Below are 18,861 nucleotides of genomic sequence, written 5' to 3'. Positions count from 1 at the left end.
CAATAGGCTGCAGGGAAGATCCAGTGTAATGGCGATGCAGTATGCTGGCAGCATGAAACACAGAGGAGCGTCGATGCTCTGATGAGCAGAGCTGCAGGATGGCTTGAAGGTAAATAAGCAAAGCAATTAAGCCTGTCCTGCAGGACAAAGGACTGCACATGGTAACTCTCAGCCTTATTCCAAAGATATTAAAGATGGGCTCTGGTGTGTGCTAAGCAGGGGGTCTAGTTGATGAAGGTATCAGTTTCCCTGGTCTGCACTGGTCCTTTGCTTCAAACCCAGCAAAGGTTACAAGCCCTGCAGAGACAAATGGCACACAGAAAACAGAGATGCTCTGCAGGATTAGAGCATGTATCTCCCTTATAGCCCAGTGGGCTCAGGCTGCCAGGGCTGGGCAGAGTGGGGGGGTCACAAGCAGGTCTAGGGAGTGGTACAGTCATGTCCCATGGCTCTGCAGCTTTGCTTGCACAGGTGTGCATGGGCTGATCTTGACAAAGAGGAGAGCTTGGGCTGCAGACGCCTCTCAGCCCTGGGACCTTCCAAACCTAGGAGCTGCAGGTCTTGCTTTGCAGCGAGGCAGCTCACCCAGCTCACCGACAGGCCCCTTCCCAGCTTGTTTGGGGTGAGCAGAGCCTTTCCCGGGGTGTTGATGCTGGGAAGAGGGATGAGGGTCACAGAGGAGAGCACAGCCGCCAGCAGCAGCACGGCTGTGGGCTGAGGGGAACCAGGTGGCTTCACCATCACCCCCCACCCCGGGCACCTGACAGAGCTTCCAAGCTGGGAGCGGGGCCTTTGTCTTCCGTGTCTGCCGAAGCAGGGAGCGCCTTGGGCAGGGCTGACCCAGCTCCCTCCCTGCAGCCCCGCGGCGGGGGCAGCTGCGCCCGGTCCTGCCTGGAACCCAGAGCACTGGCCCCTGTGCCCAGTGCCTGACACGTTCCTGCTGCGCTGGGAGAGCAGCGGGCAGCGAGTTCACGTGAGGGGATGCCGCTTGCCGCCTCCCCTGCCCGGCTGCTCTACCAGCGTGCTGGTAGGTGATGCTCCATGTCCCGTGCAGCGGGGATACAGAGATCGCACCTACCCTCGCGGAGATCACCTCCACCCACCTCGGTGCTCCTCATGCAACGGCCACCACAGCTCCCTGGCCCCCTCGATGGACTCTCCTCCACCTGTCCCCCAGGGCTTGCCCTCTGCCAGCACGGCGACATGGCCCTGGAGAGAAATGGGAGTTACTGTGCCCAGGGACACAACGGGATGCCGTGGTCTGGGTGCCTTCAATCACACCATGGGGGTAGGAGGCCCTTCAGGTATATTTATTGCAGTGGAAAATCTCACAGTGCCTCATTTTTGTGTGTTTGGCCCCAAATGGCCTCTGAAACGCAGAGTGTGGCATTTTGGAATCCCAGATGCTTTTAGGGGAAATTATGTGTTATATAAAGCATCATTTGAATTTTTTATCTGATGTGCCTTAATCCATGTGGCATCAGGCTCATGCTGAATTGTGACGAGAATCAGACACCCACTGTGCTGGGCTATGAAGTTATGCAGCATGTGGGAGCAACCTGCATGTGGTTGGACATAAGGAATCTTGAGAAGGATCCAAAAGGTCACTCCTAAAATCGCAGTCCAGATGAGGTTTTCCTAGTCCACCCACAGAATGTGCTGCTCAGGCTGGCTGTCACCTATTATTTATGGGAGGATGTCATGAAAGATGAGACAGAGAAGCTTTGTTAGTATCTCTGCTGACAGATAACAACATTCAGGTATCAATGCCATCTCTTCCAAGTAACATCATCTTGTCCCAGGTAATAAGGACAAGGGGTAACGGTCACAAGCTGTGCCAGGGGAGGTTTAGATTGGGTATTAGGAACAGTTTCTTCACAGAAAGGGTGATCTGGCATTGGAACAGGCTGCCCAGGGAAGTGATGGAATCACCATCCCTGGAAGTGTTCAAACACCGTGCAGACAAGGCCTTCAGTGACATGGTTTAGTGGTGGTGTTGGCAGTCCTGGGGTAATGGTTGGTCTTTTCCAAGGTAGCTGATTCTGTTGTTGTATGGTTGCCCACAGAAAGTTGTCCTCTGCCACACGAGATGTTTCAGGCTATCTTCTGGATCCCCAGACAGGAATGTTCTGGTCATTGCTGCCAATACCATGTGAATGACCTGTGCACTTTTGACCATCTCAAACAGCATTAGACTCGCTCACATGCAACCCATTTGAGCCCCAAGTCTGCAAATTGCTCCCTAAATTCTGCCCACTATCATCCACCCTCTGTGAGGAATCCGCAGTTCCCGATTGCAAATTCGAGAGGGCAGCCACAGATACTTGTGGTGAAAGCCATCAGTTCACAGTAAAAGGCTTCAAGTAACAGCACTGCTGTGTAAAGACAGCCTTTGAGAAATCTGTTTCCAAATGCTTAGCAGCAGGATTAGAAGGTTGCTGGCTCTTAACTGCGAGCTTTGCAGATGCTAGGGGCTGGCAAAGCAAAATCTGTATCACATGAAAAAGTTGATCAGGTCTGACTCTCTCTTGCCCTGAGATTACTTTTCTCACTACAAAGCATTTCTCCTCACCAGTAAGTTCAAAGTACGTATGGGCATGAAGATAGCGTATTGTTCACCAGCTCACTGTTCTGCTGAGCAGCCGCCTCGCTTGTTCTCCGTCTCAGGTTATAAACACTGCTGAGAAGCTGAAAAATTGCTCACAGCTTAAACGACAAAATCATGATAACCTACCCTGTCTTACCCTACTGTGAGCTCTACTTTAATAATCCTGCTTAATCATTAAATCACAATAAAAGCAAGCCAAGAAGTAGAAGGCGAGAGCCAAGCCAAGGCATATCAGAGCACTGCTCAAAACTTGAACTGAGCACAGTTAGCTAGAGACAGAGGAAGCCACATAAAGGGGTAGCAAAGCTGTTGTGCAAAGGGTCAGAAAGATGTGGCAGAAAACTCCTATCTGCTGGGACTGGCTGGAGGAGCCAGAGCCAGCTGTGAGCTGCTCCTGCTTGTCAGGAGTCTGCAGTGGTGCCCTATTTACATCCTTTCCCAGGAGACCATCTTCTTATCAAGCACACACACTCCATTCAAGCCTTGCTATTGACATAGATGCTTTGACTAAACCCTTATGCCTGGTGATTATTGAGTGCAACACCGGTTGCTGGTTATTTTCCAGAATGCTTTACCCTCCACTGAAGGGTATAAAGAGTAGGACATATGTGTTCTCTGCCCACCGTGCTGCATTTTGTCTTATGATGAACTGATTTTTTCCAAAGGAAATTTCATACAGAGGTTAGGTTAAATTAAAAAAATAAAATAAATGGAAAAGCAAGAAAAGAGATCTTACAAAAAAAAAAAAACAAAACAAAACAAAACAAAAACCCAAGAAGACACAGTGCTTCTGTCAGTCAGCTGGAGACACTGAGAATGGGTTAAGCCAAGCCCTGCCCATAGATGCATCCAGGACTCACACCGATTCCAGCAGGATTATTCATGTGCACATGCATGCATGACAGACAGAACAGATTTGGTCCTTATTGCTTTGACTTTTCCAGGATGCTCAATTTATTTGTGCATTTCAGGAAACAGGCCAGTACAGTCGGATGTTCTGTACCTGGGTTCCCCTTCCCCACCCCAAACCAGAAATAACTGTAGGCTAAAAGCATCACCCATGCCAGAAGATGAGAGAGCCAAATCCTTTCCAAGGCAAAGGACTCACCAGGGTTTCACCTGAGTAAGGACTAACAAAAGAACTTCCTCACAGTCTGTGACAATTTGGCTGAAGAGACAACTTTATATTTTCATATCAAAACAACAGAGTGGATGGGAGAACACTCTTGCCTCAGCTTCCTTGAAAGCAGGGAGTGATAGGATTGGTATTGCTGAGGTCATTACAGAATTTGCGTTTCCATGCAGAAAACTTCCTCATGTTTTGCAGTCTGAAACGGGGCATATTTTGTCTTCATTGTCTCACTACCACATCTTGTAGGATTTGACTGCAGCATGGAAGCATCCCAATATAACTTTACAGTGCATCGTGTTGTTGTTACTGTAGTAACTTATTACTAGGACACCTTATGTTATCTTTATTGCTGCAGTACCTGGTACAAATGTACCACCGTTTGTCCTCACACACCATTATTACTGCCTTATTCCCCAAACTAATTTACTGCAGCGTCCTGTTGTGTCTTATTGCTGCACTATCAAAATGCTACTTTACTGCAGTGGCCTGTGTTACCTTATTGCTACATTTATCCTGGTATTATTATGTCAGCTTACTGCCACTTTTTATGGCTGCCCTGCTACCATTTTATTACAGTACTCTATGGGATCTTAGCGCTGAGTTATACCGAGAGTACATGAATCCATTTGCTTTAGCCTAATGCTGTCTGCACAGGCTTGTTGAACCTTACCAGTGTGTGTCCTGGTGCTGTTTCACCACAATAGCCACGAATGCTCTGGATACTCTATTATCCAAATAACAGTGTACAGCCATATTTCACAGACATAGCCCTGTAAGTATGGGAAGCTTTGTAGCTAGCTTGCACAGCATGGACATTGTAAAAGCTTTCCAGACTGCCTTTCCCTGAAACAATGCCATTAAGAACATAGAAGTGGAAAGCTGATTTCCTAACTCATCTTCAGGACAATGAGGTAGTTGGAAGACATGGAACTCTTATAAAGCAGCAGATTACTGCTTGCAACACTCAGTGGGATACTGGTGGGTGTACAAGAGTAGCATCACTTGGAAAAAACAATGTCATTAGAAAGCAATTATTCAAGGATGCAGTTCAGGTGGAAGTAGTTACATGTTGGTATCATCATATGTGAAGTAAAGGACATGTGAAAAGCAGTTCATTCATGTTCCCAGGAGGAGGTCTTGTCTACTCTCATCTTTGTTTTAGAGAAATGAGGAGCAGGGCTTTCTTCTCTCCGGAGAAAATGCATCTCTGTCCGCTCAGCTGGCCATTACTGAGCAGATTAGCTTGCACAAGTGTGCATTTAAATGGCAAGCTGTTCAGCATCCAGGCCCCCTGATGTACGCCCATATGCATGCTCTCTGTCAGTAAGAATTCCCTCCATGCACTCAACAGTTCAAACACAGCATATTCCCAACAGGCAAAACACTGCAGCAGCCAACATGACTGTCCTGCAGGGATGGAGCAGGAAAGACAAAGGACGGTGCTTTGCTCATGGGGCAGCGGCACAGCTCCAAGTTAGTCTGACATTGCTGCTCCCCGCACAGACCATAACCCAAATTCCACCTATCCCGCGCACCTGTGTCATCCTCCCGCCCTCTCCATGTGTGCCCCATGCTGCAGGACACTGAGGAGTAACTCCATGGAGCTACCCCATATCTTTCCCCTAGAGACCTGTCCAGTGTCAGGAACTCACTGCAAAGAAGAGACTTCCTGGTAACTTTGCTGCCTCTGCTCCTTTCTACACACCAGAGTTCTTGCTCTATGTATACACCCCCCATCAGGAATGCTCTGCAGACCAGTTTCAGGGTTTGTAGGACAGACCTCCCATGGGAAATACCTCAGCCTAGAAGCTGGGCAGCACCAGCAGTAGAGTAGCCTGTGGTGTGAGCAGTTGTTGGTTTACAGAGCTCCAGTGACACATGGCAATGACGGGCTCGACACAGATAACATCAACAAGGCTCTGAGAAGAGCCAGCCTTTGCGTTTTCCTAGGGACAATGTACAGGGACACGTATGAATGTGCATGAATGGGCCTGTTATGCACAGACCTGCTATTACCCAAGGGGACCCTTTGGTTGGGTGGGCAACAGAGGACAAATGTGTCCTGCAAAGTGACAGTTTGGAGGGAGGCAGGGCACCACACGAATGTACAGGTACATCCATGATGGTGCTGCAGTCCTGGAACTCACTGTGTGTCATGTATGGATAGGATGAATTTGGTCTGAAGACCTCAGAAAACAGAGTGTTCATGGGAATAGGCGTATGTAAAGAACAAATACAATACTCAATATTCTACTGTACATTCATGCAGGTGTAGAGGGTCCTATGACCTTAGGTAAAATCGATAATAGGAATTTTCTGGGGGCAAAAAATGAAACAGGTATCAAACAAGAAATATTATGGGTAAAGAAGGAAGGTCCTTCTTCTGACAAACTATGCTGGCCTGATTTTGTGCATATATAGGCCTAAGATATTAGACTAATACTTGCTTCAGAAGTGAATACTGTTGATAGCCAGCTGTCTACTTAGCTAGATGGTTTTGCCTAGGTAGGAATGCAGACTTGTAGCCGTATAGCAATTTCTACCACCTGCACAAAAAGCCAGTTTGCCTTGGCATGAGTGAAATGTCAACCAAGAAATGTCTATTTTCACACAGCCTTCAGATCTGAACTGCTTGCAAATTACAGGAGGTTTTGTGGCACTAAGTCAGCTGAGTCTTGAAATGTTCATATATAGGCAATACACTGCATGTGAATACAGTCCATTTCGCTATCTGCAGCTAGGATACATGTTTTTTTTAAATTAGTCATTTCACATCTGTTCTCATTCTACTCTCCATACTCCCAACAGTTTGAAACAAGCTACTGGGTCATCACTTGCAGTTGTATTCACGGGCTGTATGTCAGATGAGTTTTAGCGGAAGCTCATTTCCTCCAGTGGTATAAATGCACTCTCAGTGCTTCTCAGTGGACTCACCTGAACATTATACCACAGCTGATTGTGATGCTTTTTAGGAAGGGCTACTTGGCATCCAGCGCCCTGCCTGTCCCCACCCTGCTTCTGCTGGTGCCATCTCCACCAATTCCCTCCTCACTGCAGAGTGAATTTTAACACCTGCCCACATCAGATTTGCCTTTCCCTGTACACACGTGAGCAGATTTTGGCCCTCTGTGATTGGAGTTGGAGTCTAATTTTATCTACTCGGAGTAAAGCTTGAACATCCATCTTTAAGTATGCAAAACATTAAACAGATAAAAAATCAAATACAGTATAAAACAACTCACTTTTAAATACTATGCGGGGGTGTGTGTGTGCATTACACATTGAAAACATGACTTTTTGAGCATCAGGCAGAGTCTGACCACATTTGTACTACGCGCACATGCAGAGCGATTCCACCGACATCAGAGGATTTGCACCAGGATCAGTCTGACTCAATGGGGCAGATCCTCAGGGGATGAAAACCACTTGTACTCTCTTGACTTCAGCTGAGGATCTGGCCACCATCTCTGGGCATGCTACATGCTATTGGAAGGACAGTGAGTGATGAACTTAAATGTGCCGGGTTTTTTTTCCTGTTGCTTTAAAGGAGGAGAGATATAAGAAAGAAAAACAAAGTTAAAGTCAATGAATCTGCAGGAGAAGTTCATTTGAGATTTTGTGAGAAGGAGAAGCAGCTTCCAGCAGATATTTTATTGGATCCAGACGGCCACAAGGAAGGGAGCAAGTGAGATTGCGGCACCATCTATTGCAGCCGTGTTTGTGCAATGGAGAGAAGAGATGAGAGAAAAGTACCTGTCTCTCTCAGCTCTTCTTTCTCTAAGCTGTGGTTGGGTTTGTTCCCTTAAGTAACAAGACAGCAAGCCCCTTGCCTTGTTGACCTTCTGCGTACAGTGAAGTGTGCTCCTCCAAACCCTGGTCAGAAACAAAGTACCTGCACAGAGCTCAGTGTCCTTACAAAGCTGTGCAGGCAGGAAAGTGTTGATGTAAACTGTGACGAGAGGCGCTCCCCTGGCGCGTGGCTCCGCTTGTGCTCGCTCAGGCTCTTTCCCCTGCAGGGACCCGTTCTCCCTGGAATGCCCCATCCCCAGCAGCTGTCCCAAGTGTCCTTCCCGTGGGGTGGTAGGCTGAAGCTGTCAGGAGGACTGCATCAGGCCCGTGAGGCGCTTGCTCGCCAGAGACTTTCCCTGGAGGGAGGGACAGACAGACAGACAGACAGACAAGAGACCGGGAGGTGTGAGTGATGCTGTGGATGGTTTGACTGCGAGTAATAGGCAGGCGCCTTCCCCCAGGGCTGTCCATTCTGGCCCTGCCTACAGGGAGGCAGGTGATGAGGGATGAGCAGACCCCCAGCATTTTGGGTGCCTGTGATTTTGCCCCAGGCAGGTAGTTTGCCAAGGAGGGCTTGTGGCTAGCGATGTCCAGGTGGCTATAGCTGAAAGCTGTTTCCTGGGATGCTGTTTCCTGGGACACTGTCTCCAGTTACCTGGGAACTGGTAAAAGCAAAGCCCTGTCCTACGCTCACTGCTATTCATCCTGCCCAGTGCTGTCCTGCCAGTGCCAGGCCACAGCTCCCATGCAGAGCACTGCTCTAGGTCCAGAAGAGCTGCAAAGTCACACTGCTGTGAAAGCTGGGATGTCCCTTGAACGGTTTGTGAATCAGTATCACCTGCACAGCATCCATCAGAAATACATCTATTGGAGAAAAAGCTCAGCCTGTGCCTGTTCTGTCACCACCCCACTTTGCCCACTCCTTGTTCTCATGTGTCCTTGATCACTGCTCGTCCACTCCTGCCTGGCCTCCCTGTCTTCCTCAAGCTCTCCTCCAAGCTACCACCGCAGGTTCATGGCTGTGGCAGCCTTGCTTGCATACTGCTGGCATCCACACGTGCTTTCTCACTGACTGGCAGGAACAAGGACCAGGGGGAAGGTCACCTTCATGTCTGGATCCCTTCACTGGCTTAGGCCATGCAGCTCCTGCTTTTGGGAGCAAGGCAGGACCTACAGCTGGTTTTCTCCATTTGCAGACTATAGGAAGGGTATATCCCCACAGGGGGTACTGATGGCTTTGCAATTACTGATGTAACAGTGAAAAATTGATTCAAGTACTGCACCAGTTGCTGGGTTCCTTTAGTGAGCTTTCCTCTTGAAAGAAGACTTGTTTTTCTTAAAAGAAAAAGAAGTCTTGGTTGAAATAAACATCCAGGGAATACCGGAGAGCTGTGGAATACCTAGGAGCTCTAAAACAAGCTCCTCTATGTTACTATATTTAGCCAAGCTTTCTTTTGCAATAGAAAGTCTTAATAATTGCTGTTTGAAAGAAAGAGCCACAAAAAGAGTGACGAAAACAGATGATACAGTGGAAATGAGTACGTGCAAAATGTAGGAAAATTTTAAAGGTTAAATTTACCAGGTTATTTGAAATAAGCCTTATTTAACAAGTAAACATTCTAAGAAAAAAGAAACCCCCCACTCTCTGATTTCTAATCTCTTCCCATTTAGGGCTGTTCCAACAGGATGTAACAGTTCCCTACAGAAGCCTCATTTTGTTACCCAGATGTGCACCTTTTACCACATAATTTGCTCAGCTGCATGAACACACATGGCTTGATCTGGCCACCTTCTGTACATAAGGGATGCTGGAAACACTGTCATCATTCAGACTGTCCTGCCCAGGACCAGAAAGCAACACTTACAGCTCCGTGGCTGCTCCATCTCTAGGATAGAGCTCACACCAAGGGCACGGCTCACGAAGGACCAGCTGCCTCCCGGAGCTCCACAGACATGCCAGCACCGCTGCCATTTAAGGCATACATGCTTGCTTTCATTATAAACCTAATCCTTCACTATTATTATTTTTATATGCAGTTCTGGGAAGCTTGGCCCAGTGCTGCCCCAGAGGTAGCCAAGTCTTCTGTGGGGCAGCATGGCAGTGCTTGGGGGACTGCAACTGTGGCTGTCATTTTGCTGCTGTTGAGTAATACCACAGAAAGAATGATGAGGAATTATCAATTCCTGAGTCCCATTTCTATGAAAAAAGAAGGGAAAGATGTGGATGCTATTTTTATTTTTTTTTTTTTTTAAGAATAACATGGCTGGTTTTAGAAAAAAGATGTTAGTTTCCACCTATATTTGGATACATCCTTGGGAACAAAAAAACCAAGTAAGCCTTGGGTATGTATAATGACTGTTCAGGCAGACTCTAATCTGCGGCAGGCTGTTCCTCTTGTTATCTCCTCACAGGCAGGCGGCTTGGGGGTATGCCAGCTCCCTCATCAGGGTCCAACTGGGGTGAGGAGTAAACGCTGCTCCACAACCAGCCCCAGTTTCAACATGCACGTGTACAAAGTGGGAACAGGGTAATGCTGGTGCTGGGATGGGCTGAGGGGAGGGGACAGCTGGCAGAAAGGCTGCCGTGGGGAAGGTGGCCAGAGCTGATGGCTGTGGTTTGTGCAGAGCAAAACCTCGCTCACAGCTTTCCCAGCGGGAAGCTGCTTCCAGTCACAGGCAAAGGTGGAGGGCTCCATCTGCAGCTCCCCCATCCTGAGGGAAAGGTGTAAGCCTGGGAACACAGATCTGATGGCTGGCTCTGCAGCAAAGTTCCTGCCTTCAGGGGGGGATGAGTCCCAAGCACGGAGCCTGGCTGTCTGGGAAGATACCAGGGAAATGTGAGGTGTAAAACAGCTTCGTGTGCACAGATGGGTGTGAGAAGCTCTGTTTCAAGACAGTGAGAAGCAGGCAGTGATGCTGTCTGCTTGGCTGTTGTGTCCACCTCTGTGATATGACAGATGGCAGAAGGATCCCTGGAATCACATAGAGGGATTAATGCTGTGAAATTTTTGGCTACAAGTGAGAGCGCTGGGCTGTAAGTAAGTGTAAGATTCAGCTTTGCTACCAAATAGGCACACTGATGTAGTGGATTTTGTTTCCACCCAATGCGGAGACAAGCATCAGCCTCACAGCGTGGGTCTGAGCAATATGAATATCTGCAGGCTGGAGGTGAGTGGGATGCAGACACTCAGTTTGGGATTCTCTCATCTTAGATATCCTCATTAAAGAGGATCATAAAATCATAGGATCAAGAAAAAAAACATTCCATTAGAAAAAGCTGGTATCTGTTTCCTGTTACTAAAAAGAACAACAAGGGAACAAAACATTGTGTTACAGGTCGAAATGCTGCATGGGTTCCAGGATCCACTTGCCAAGGTAAACCAACATGACTCAGTTGCCTCCACAGAACTGCTGCTGATTCACATCAGTTGAGGGGCTGGTCTGTGGCATCTCTGTTTCATGTTTAGCCCTCCAGGGCTTCTTGGGCACAAAGTCCAGCAGGAGACACAAGAGCTTTATGCTAGCTGACTGATAAAAGCCAAAGCATAGCGTACGTGGCAGCTCCTTTGGGATGGTGCGGCAGCTTACCCCCAAAACCCAGCACCCTCCCCAGGACCCCAGCCTGTCTGTCCAAGCCCCCTGCTCCTGCTTGCCATGGCTAAATCAGTTCATAGTTGGGTACAATACATGCTAAACAGGTTCAGACCTGAGAAGCCATGTTGGGTCTCATCTGACACTTGGCTGGGATTCCCTCGGGGGGAATTCTGATGGAGTGAGGAAGTTTCAGATTATTACAGTGTGAAAGTTTGGCACAAAGAACACCTAGTTTCTTTAGAAAGGTTCAACCAAAATACATGATTTTTTCCTCCCACACATCTTTGTTTAGCATGAAACCAGTGACTGCCCACACATTTCTACTTCTTTCCCTGCTGAAGGAAAATGTCAACAACTCCTGCCCTATTTCCAGGAGAAATTTCATCTAAGCTGTGCTGGCAGGGGATTTGGAAAGCATATGATTTCAAGCTCAGCACACAACAGTGCTTCTTTTACTCTGTCGTATGCATATGCTGAATAACTTAAGGTGAGATAAGAGTAGATGTAAGGAGTAAACTTTTTACGTGGGGTCTAAAGCTTATAAAGAAACCCCAGGCCCCCAGCTGCAAAATATTTGTCACTACTAATTAGGGTTACAACAATTCAAACCCCAGACTGTTGTCACTCAAGCAGCACAGCACAAGCAGTAGGGCATATGTTGTAGGGCATATGCTGTACGTCTTGTTGGATGCAAGAAGGCTTTCTTTTCTCTCATTTCCTGCAAGCAGCTGAGCTGTAACACAGCTTTTAGGCAAGGATCACGTGCAGCTTCACTACGTCTTGGTAATGTCCAGTTCTCTTTATGCAGCTGAATGAACAATTATTTTTTTACCCCTGAGCACTGGCATGATAGAAGCTTCAAGTTTCAGAGGCAGTGTAAAATCTGAATTTTGAGTAACCTAAGGTAATTGTTAATAAACCTTACAAAACTGCCCCCAGAATCTGATTTCTAAGTACGTGGTGCATCCTACTGCTTGGCTGCGTGTCAGGCAGAGGACCAGACCTCAGCATCTGCGGATCATCAGGGCTCTCACTGAGGCACAGGGAAGTGAAGTTGAACCTGTAGGTCACAGGATATACTCAGCATCTTTGAAGGCTGAGCCTTTGCTGAGCAGCTACTAAACTAAAGTGTAAAATGCAATTAGCAATTATTTTAATGAAGCAGAATTCAGCAATTTAACATAGGCAAGAAGCCAAGTAAGAGGAATAAAAATATGTCTGGGATTTGACACAAAAAGGAGACAGCATTCCTTTCATACCTCCTGTACGAGTCAACGGAGTTTCCATCTTGCTCTTTGCTTTTATCTACCAAAACCAGCACTTTGCACAGTTGGGAGAGAAGGCAAAGGCTGTGAACTAGCTTTTAAAAATAATTTTAAATAGAAAGTTTAGTTTTATCCAGTGCCTGTGGTTTCACACAACGTTAACGTGCTCTGCCCAGCACAGAGTGCAGTTTGTATATATAGCATGCGGGCATTCACCACCAACAACGTGCACAAGCCGGCACTCCCATGCATGCCATCAACAACTTACCTGAAGATCCAGACAGGATTTATCCCATAGGGAGCTTTGTGGATACAGTGACAGGGAAGAGGGAGTATGTGGGGAGCTTCTGGTATGGCAGCACAGGCTCCCCTTTTGCCATGTCAGTTACAGACCAAAGCGCTTTCATGCTGGTTGCTCACCTCCATGCTCTTCAACCACCAGCTTACGACTTTATCTGCTGTAGCTGATTCCACTTCTTGCTTTCTAGCCCTCTTTTGTGCCCAGGGCTACCCTTTTTCCAGCATGCTGCCCGAACTGCCCCAGCCAGAAGCATCACCTTCTTGAAGGAGAAGCCATCTCATGGGGGGCTGCATTGCTGCAGCCCTCTGTAAGACCGTCAGCAGAAGCCTGGTGCTGGTCTGCATCTCCACTGGAGATGAGCAAACACATCACCCATCAGCTTCAACCTGAGGTTTTCCACGTGGTGACAGCACTGCTCAGATTTCTTTCTAGCTAACAGAATTTTGGCAGCGGGCAATGTCCTGCCACCAAACCTTACTTCTGAAGAAAGAGATTGCCATGGCACTAGCCCTACCAGCACTGTTTGGTTTTCAATGTTATATTATGCTTCAGATCTTTGGGAAATTTAATTTTTGTGTCAGTTTAAAAATATCTTTTTTATTAGATTATTTTCATTAAAAGATATATTGCAAACATAAGATAAAGTAACAAATTAATGAAGTTAAATATGAAACATAGTTAAAAACATAAACAATACAGAAAAATAACTTAGTTCAACACAAAATAAACACAGACGCATAAACTATGAACATAACATAAATCAGCACATAACATAAATCAGCACACAAAATATAGTGGGCAATACCACCAATTACACGCTGACACTGACTGGAAATAGGAGCTGCAAAGTGGCTGTAGAGGGTAAAGCAGGGGAGCATGCAGGATGCTCACCCATTTTCACCAGCACAGTCCCACAAGCTACCCCAAACCCCTGCAGAATGGGCCCCAGTCCCCTTGCAAGGCTTGACTGACAAGTTACCTGAGCTTCTTGCCATTGATACTTACAGTGGAGCTGAGGAACCATGGGCTGGGTTCCAGCTTATATCACTATGGGAACAGTTCAGAGCTGCAGTCCAATTAAAATTGGTAATGTCCATATCCATTTTATTTTGTAAGGATTTCCTGTGCTTCCTAAGTGAGCCATTGCACTTTGCTTTGAGAAATGAGCACACCACTGCATATGGCACAAACCAGGAGCTGACACAAGCACCATACTCGCCCACTTCTAGAACAGCTTCAGAATGGTTGGAGCTTTCCTCTACCATTCCACCAGCAGCATGAGGAAGATCCTCTTGCTGTGGAGCAGTCTGTGCATTTTGCATCTGAGAATGTGTCTGAGCCAATTGTGGCATCCTTTGAAGCAGCTTATGGACTGCTTGCACTTACCGCACTCAAGGAGAGCACTTCAGCACAGCCCTGCCAGCTGGGCAGCCTGCGGCTCCGGATACAGGACCTGTCCCTCACTCCGACAATAAAAATGGGAAGACGGAGGCACAGATGGATCACTACAGCCAGTTTGAAGCCACCTCAGAAAAGGCCCTCATTACATGTTGCTGGTCTAGCTCTCAGCAGGATGTGATTCTGTTCTTCCCTTTGTGTGCAGTGGACTCAGGTTGTTTAACTGGCTTCAGTGGGACTGGGAACCAGAAATATCTTGCATAGTCAGAGGAAAACGGAAACACCAATGAAATATTAAACCTCTCTGGAGTGCCAGAATTATCTTGGCTGAAATCACAGCAGAGTCTGAGCCCACCCACCCTCCCAAACGTCTTGCTAAGGTCCTGGGTTGGTATCTGCAGCTAGCAGCTAGAACTCTCTGTAGTGAGTGGTTGCTGACTTCTATCTTCCAGAGTTTGTGTGTAAAGGACAGTAAGTATATCCTGAACTCTGTATACTGCCTTTCATCCAGAAGGATCCCAAAGCATTTTGCAGACTGTACACACAGGGATCACTCACCCAGTGCTGGAAGGCAGCTGCCATTCTGCACCAGCAGCACTACAGAGCAGTGTTTTTAGGAAGGGAAGTGAAGAATAACTTACCCATTAGAAATGATGAATACTTATCTTTTAAAGGAGACCCTGTATACAGAACAGACTAAACAGCATACATGTAACACATGGAACCCACTGCTTACCAGACCAAGTCAGCTAATGTGACGATACCAGGAACAGATGTGACGTACTGGAGCATGCAGCAACCAGTCAATACAGGCCATGCACCCGGTCCTCCCCAGCATTAGGTACTGACACTGACTGGCTATTGCAGATAAGAGAATAGTCAGAGGACAGGCTGCAAATGCTGACTAGATCCCCTCACATGCTGGGTACATTCTGATGCTTTCCACCACCTACATGATGCAAGTAACTTTTCCCAGTAAAAGCCAGTATTTGCTAACAACTGGAGTAGTGTAGCAGGCACATTTTCTTTTAAAGGATCTTTCCAAAGATAAAAATAACCCTTTTCCCAGATTTCTTTCCTTGGTGTCAAGTCTAAGAAACATTGGCATTCCTACAGCCTTCCTTTCTAGCTGTCTGTTCTGATATCTACTTCACCAGCATCTCAGTGTACCACCTTTTTATACTTTCCAGTTTTGCAAACACTATTCTCTACCCATAATGGCTTAAACCTTTGTCTTTAAGATATTGGAGGTAGTGAATACTTTCCATGCCCTCAAATGCTGTTATCTATTTATGCAAGCTGGTAGAGCTGGGAAAGTGAAAAGTGGGAAAGCTGCTAAATGTATGACAGTTTTATGAGGTTATCAAGGAATCAGATAAAAAGAGAGTCCTGGTGATATCAGGTAGCAATTCTTTCTTCAGCCTTGTGCTTTCTTCACTGTGTTCATGGTTAGTATTTGTAACATATCACAGTGACACACAGCTGTGCAAAATATCACACACTTCACCTAAGAAAGATAAGATCCCATCAACACATTTCATATGTGACACCGTATTCATGAATTAAGAACAGGACCAGGACAGTCAAATGTGACTTGGACTCTGACTCAACAGCAGACAAACTGAGAGTATGTAAAAACCAGCGTAAGGCAGTAGCTGTGGCCAAAGGATGAAACTGAAGATCAAGAAATGGTAAAACAATGGCAGGGAAGAACAAGGGTAACAAACACAGAGCTTGAAGACAAGACTGCTAAGAGCATCTAGGAAGGGACAGCCAGGCAGGCAGGCAGTGTAGACACCAAGACTTGCATACTATATAATGCAAATGAACAGATACCCATGGGACTGAAACTAAAAGTAGGACTTCAGATTTGTCTAGGTAGTGAATTGAGGTGCACTTACAGTCCTGAGCCAAGGATAGTTCAATACAAAATAAGAAAAGATACCAGAAAACTAAAGCAGAGGACATGCTATATGAAAATGCCAGTTTGCAGCACTGCAAGGAAAAGGAGGGTGTTTCAGGTTCCAGACAAAAAGCATCCGGGCCACTAAGCATCATAACTATATCAAGTACAAGATCTCCAGTGGTATTCTTGTTCCTGGAAAAATCATTCTTGCATGAGAAACCTACAGTGCTTCTGGATAGGAATACAAACTCACCCTGCTGTTGCTAAGGCAAGGACTACAGCAGCTCCTGCCTACCAGCTTCTGCCTACTGCAGCACTGTCTCCTATGGTTAGTGAAGCTGGGCCAGTCTGCTGATTCAGTTATTCACCTATGCCTGGGAACTGAGACAATCTTCAGTCTTCATTGACTTGCTGTCCCATACAAAATGTTCCATAATGTCCAGGATTCTTTAAAGTAAGCTCATTAGAAAACTTTCATTCTGATATTCTTAATCTACAGTCTACTTCCCAAGCAGCTCAAACACAGACTATCTCTACTTTATTCTCTTTCTGTACTAAGTTGAATTTACTACTTGGAAAAGCTCCCTGCTTTTTCATACCTGACTGCTTGCTACATTTCACACCTCTGTATCTGATGTCTTCTACTATGCTGACTTTAAAATAAATCTGAGTCTTTTAGTCTCACGACATACTTACATTTCCTCTAAGACTTAACAGGAGGGCTCCTTTTCCCGTTAAGTATTATACCCTTTACCAACTGTAATGATGAAAGCTAAAGTGAAGCCTGTAGCTCACCACGTGGAAGTGTAGGATGTAGGCAGCCATGACAGGCCTGTGCACATCACACCTCTGCATACACTCTGCTGTACTGTTACAGCCTGAGGAAGAAGGCAGGGAACACACAGGGAAAAGGACTTCCCACAGACTCCAAGAACAAGTCCAAAGTCTGGCATTTGCATCTTTGCCCACCCTGTCCTGTGCAGCATGCTCTGGCTGGGATGTTGGTTTTGCCTGGAGCTGCCAGGTGCTGCCGTTGCTTGGGCTGTTTCACAAGGGGCTCTGGCCAGCAAACACCTCTCACTTCTCCCAGGTAGTACAACTATTCTCTCTGTCCTCAGAAAGCAAAGCACAAAACCTTCTTTACCTTCTTCAGGTAGTCCCTGGACTTTTTAACATGGGCAAGTACTGACAGAACAAGGCAGAATGGCTTTAAACTGAAAGAGAATAGATTTAGATTAGATACAAGGAATAAATTCTTTACTATGAGGGTGGTGAAGCCCTGGCACAGGTTGCCCAGAGAAGCTGTGGCTGACCCCATCCCTGGCAGTGTTCAATGACGAGTTGGATGGGGCTTTGAGCAACTTGGTCTAGTGGAAGATGTCCCTGCCCATGGCAGGGGAGTGGAATTAGATGAGCTCTAAGGACCCTTCTAACCCAAACCATTCTATGGTAACATAATAACAAACACTACGCCAAGTCAGTTGGTTCGGACAGAAGTTGTGAAAATTCTGAACAAAAACTGTATCACTGCTCTGGCCACCCTCTTGTCCTTGAAAGCCTGAAGACTGAGAGCTCTGATCCTCTCAAAAGCTGTACATGCGGGCACACCTCTTGTTCTTAGAAGTGTCAGCTGGGAATAAAACACAGAGATCTTCTCAGCTTTGAGTCACCACCCTGATACTGAGTCAGGAATTTTAACGCCAGTTTTCTTACATGGGAAATTCCTTCCTTGGGATATAGCAATTTTAGAAAAGTTTGGATTCAACTGTGAGTGTCATGGTCCAGGCTTATCTAATTTACCTACCAAGGCTGGTTATCTGTAGGTAAAATACCTGTTATTAGTGAAGTGACCATTGCTGCTTTTAGAGATAATACTCAAGATGCTGCAAGACGTAACAACAGAACTCCCTCCTGTTTCCCCCTTTATTAAATGAATATATGTCCACCAGCACAAGTTAAGCAGAGACTTGGTGGCTTCCTTTGTGAGGCAAAAGCAGCAGTGGCTTCCGTAAGTGCACTTATTAAAATATATTTTCCTTCTACTCCTGGCCCTGAAGGATCATCTCAGTTTATGAGAACTAAGCTTCTGCCTATCTGATTATTAAATCATTTCTAAAGCAGATGGGGAACTACAGTGGTTTAAACAGCTAGGCTGAGACTGCATGGCTAAAAATAGTATAGCAGGCTCCTTTTAATTAGTAAGATGATCAAATATGACAGAAGAGAGAGATGTAGATATATAGATTTGTGTATATGTGTGTCTTTAAAATTAAGTTATTACCTCAATACCAGGTGTTATTTATAACATATATGATACATGATGTCTGATTTTTATGATGCCATTTATCTTCACTTGGGAGAGAGGACAGGCTAACTCTGCTTTCATAATGTCAATCTTTGCTGTATTCAAAAGGAAAATTGTAATAAGATAAACCTGCCACTATGTGCAGTGCCATCATTTTTTAAATGAGGTGGATTAGTAAGTGCTCCAATGCAACAGACTGTCAGATCTGCCGCTCACTGAGATTGACCCTTCCACAGGGCCCCCATGGAGATCATGGAAGAACCAGTCTAGCTTTATACCTGTGATTTCATGTCATGGGAACCCAGCTTATGGCCAAAGTGGTGTTATCTATCCTACCACTGTGCCACCCATGTATTTTTGAGGACTCTTCAAAGCCTTAACAGGGGAGAAAAGAAATCTGTTGCCCCTCTTCTCCAGCAGCCCTTTGGTGTTCACCAGATGACTGATGACCATGATGTTTGGGCCTGGCACTACAAAACTACAGTCCAGGCTGTTGTGGTGGGCTTCCAGGAAACACATACTGATGCCACGCTTCATACAGGTAAGCAGAGGAGGTTGAGGAT

At 46.2% G+C, this 18,861-nt stretch overlaps 1 protein-coding gene across 6 annotated transcripts in view; it reads right to left on the bottom strand.

Moving 5' to 3' along the window:
• Positions 1–3,538: 3,538 nt before the first annotated feature.
• The window catches only part of RGS6 (regulator of G protein signaling 6), a 276,150-nt gene continuing 260,827 nt past the window's right edge, over positions 3,539–18,861 (bottom strand). For 4 of the 6 annotated variants that reach the window (XM_065683506.1, XM_065683509.1, XM_065683512.1 and 1 more), the window contains one exon: positions 14,463–15,594. In XM_065683506.1, coding sequence (XP_065539578.1) covers positions 15,505–15,594 — 90 coding nt within the window. In that variant the 3' untranslated portion in view covers positions 14,463–15,504. Of the gene's footprint in view, positions 7,886–11,235; positions 11,294–14,462; positions 15,595–18,861 lie in introns of those variants that run through there. The other 2 variants (XM_065683513.1, XM_065683507.1) reach the window with 2 other exon arrangements.

The sequence above is a fragment of the Lathamus discolor genome, chromosome 6 (assembly GCF_037157495.1).
Source record: "Lathamus discolor isolate bLatDis1 chromosome 6, bLatDis1.hap1, whole genome shotgun sequence".
Lineage (NCBI taxonomy): Eukaryota > Metazoa > Chordata > Aves > Psittaciformes > Psittacidae > Lathamus > Lathamus discolor.
Note: the sequence above shows the minus strand (reverse complement) of the source record. Positions and strands in the feature narration are given on the sequence as shown.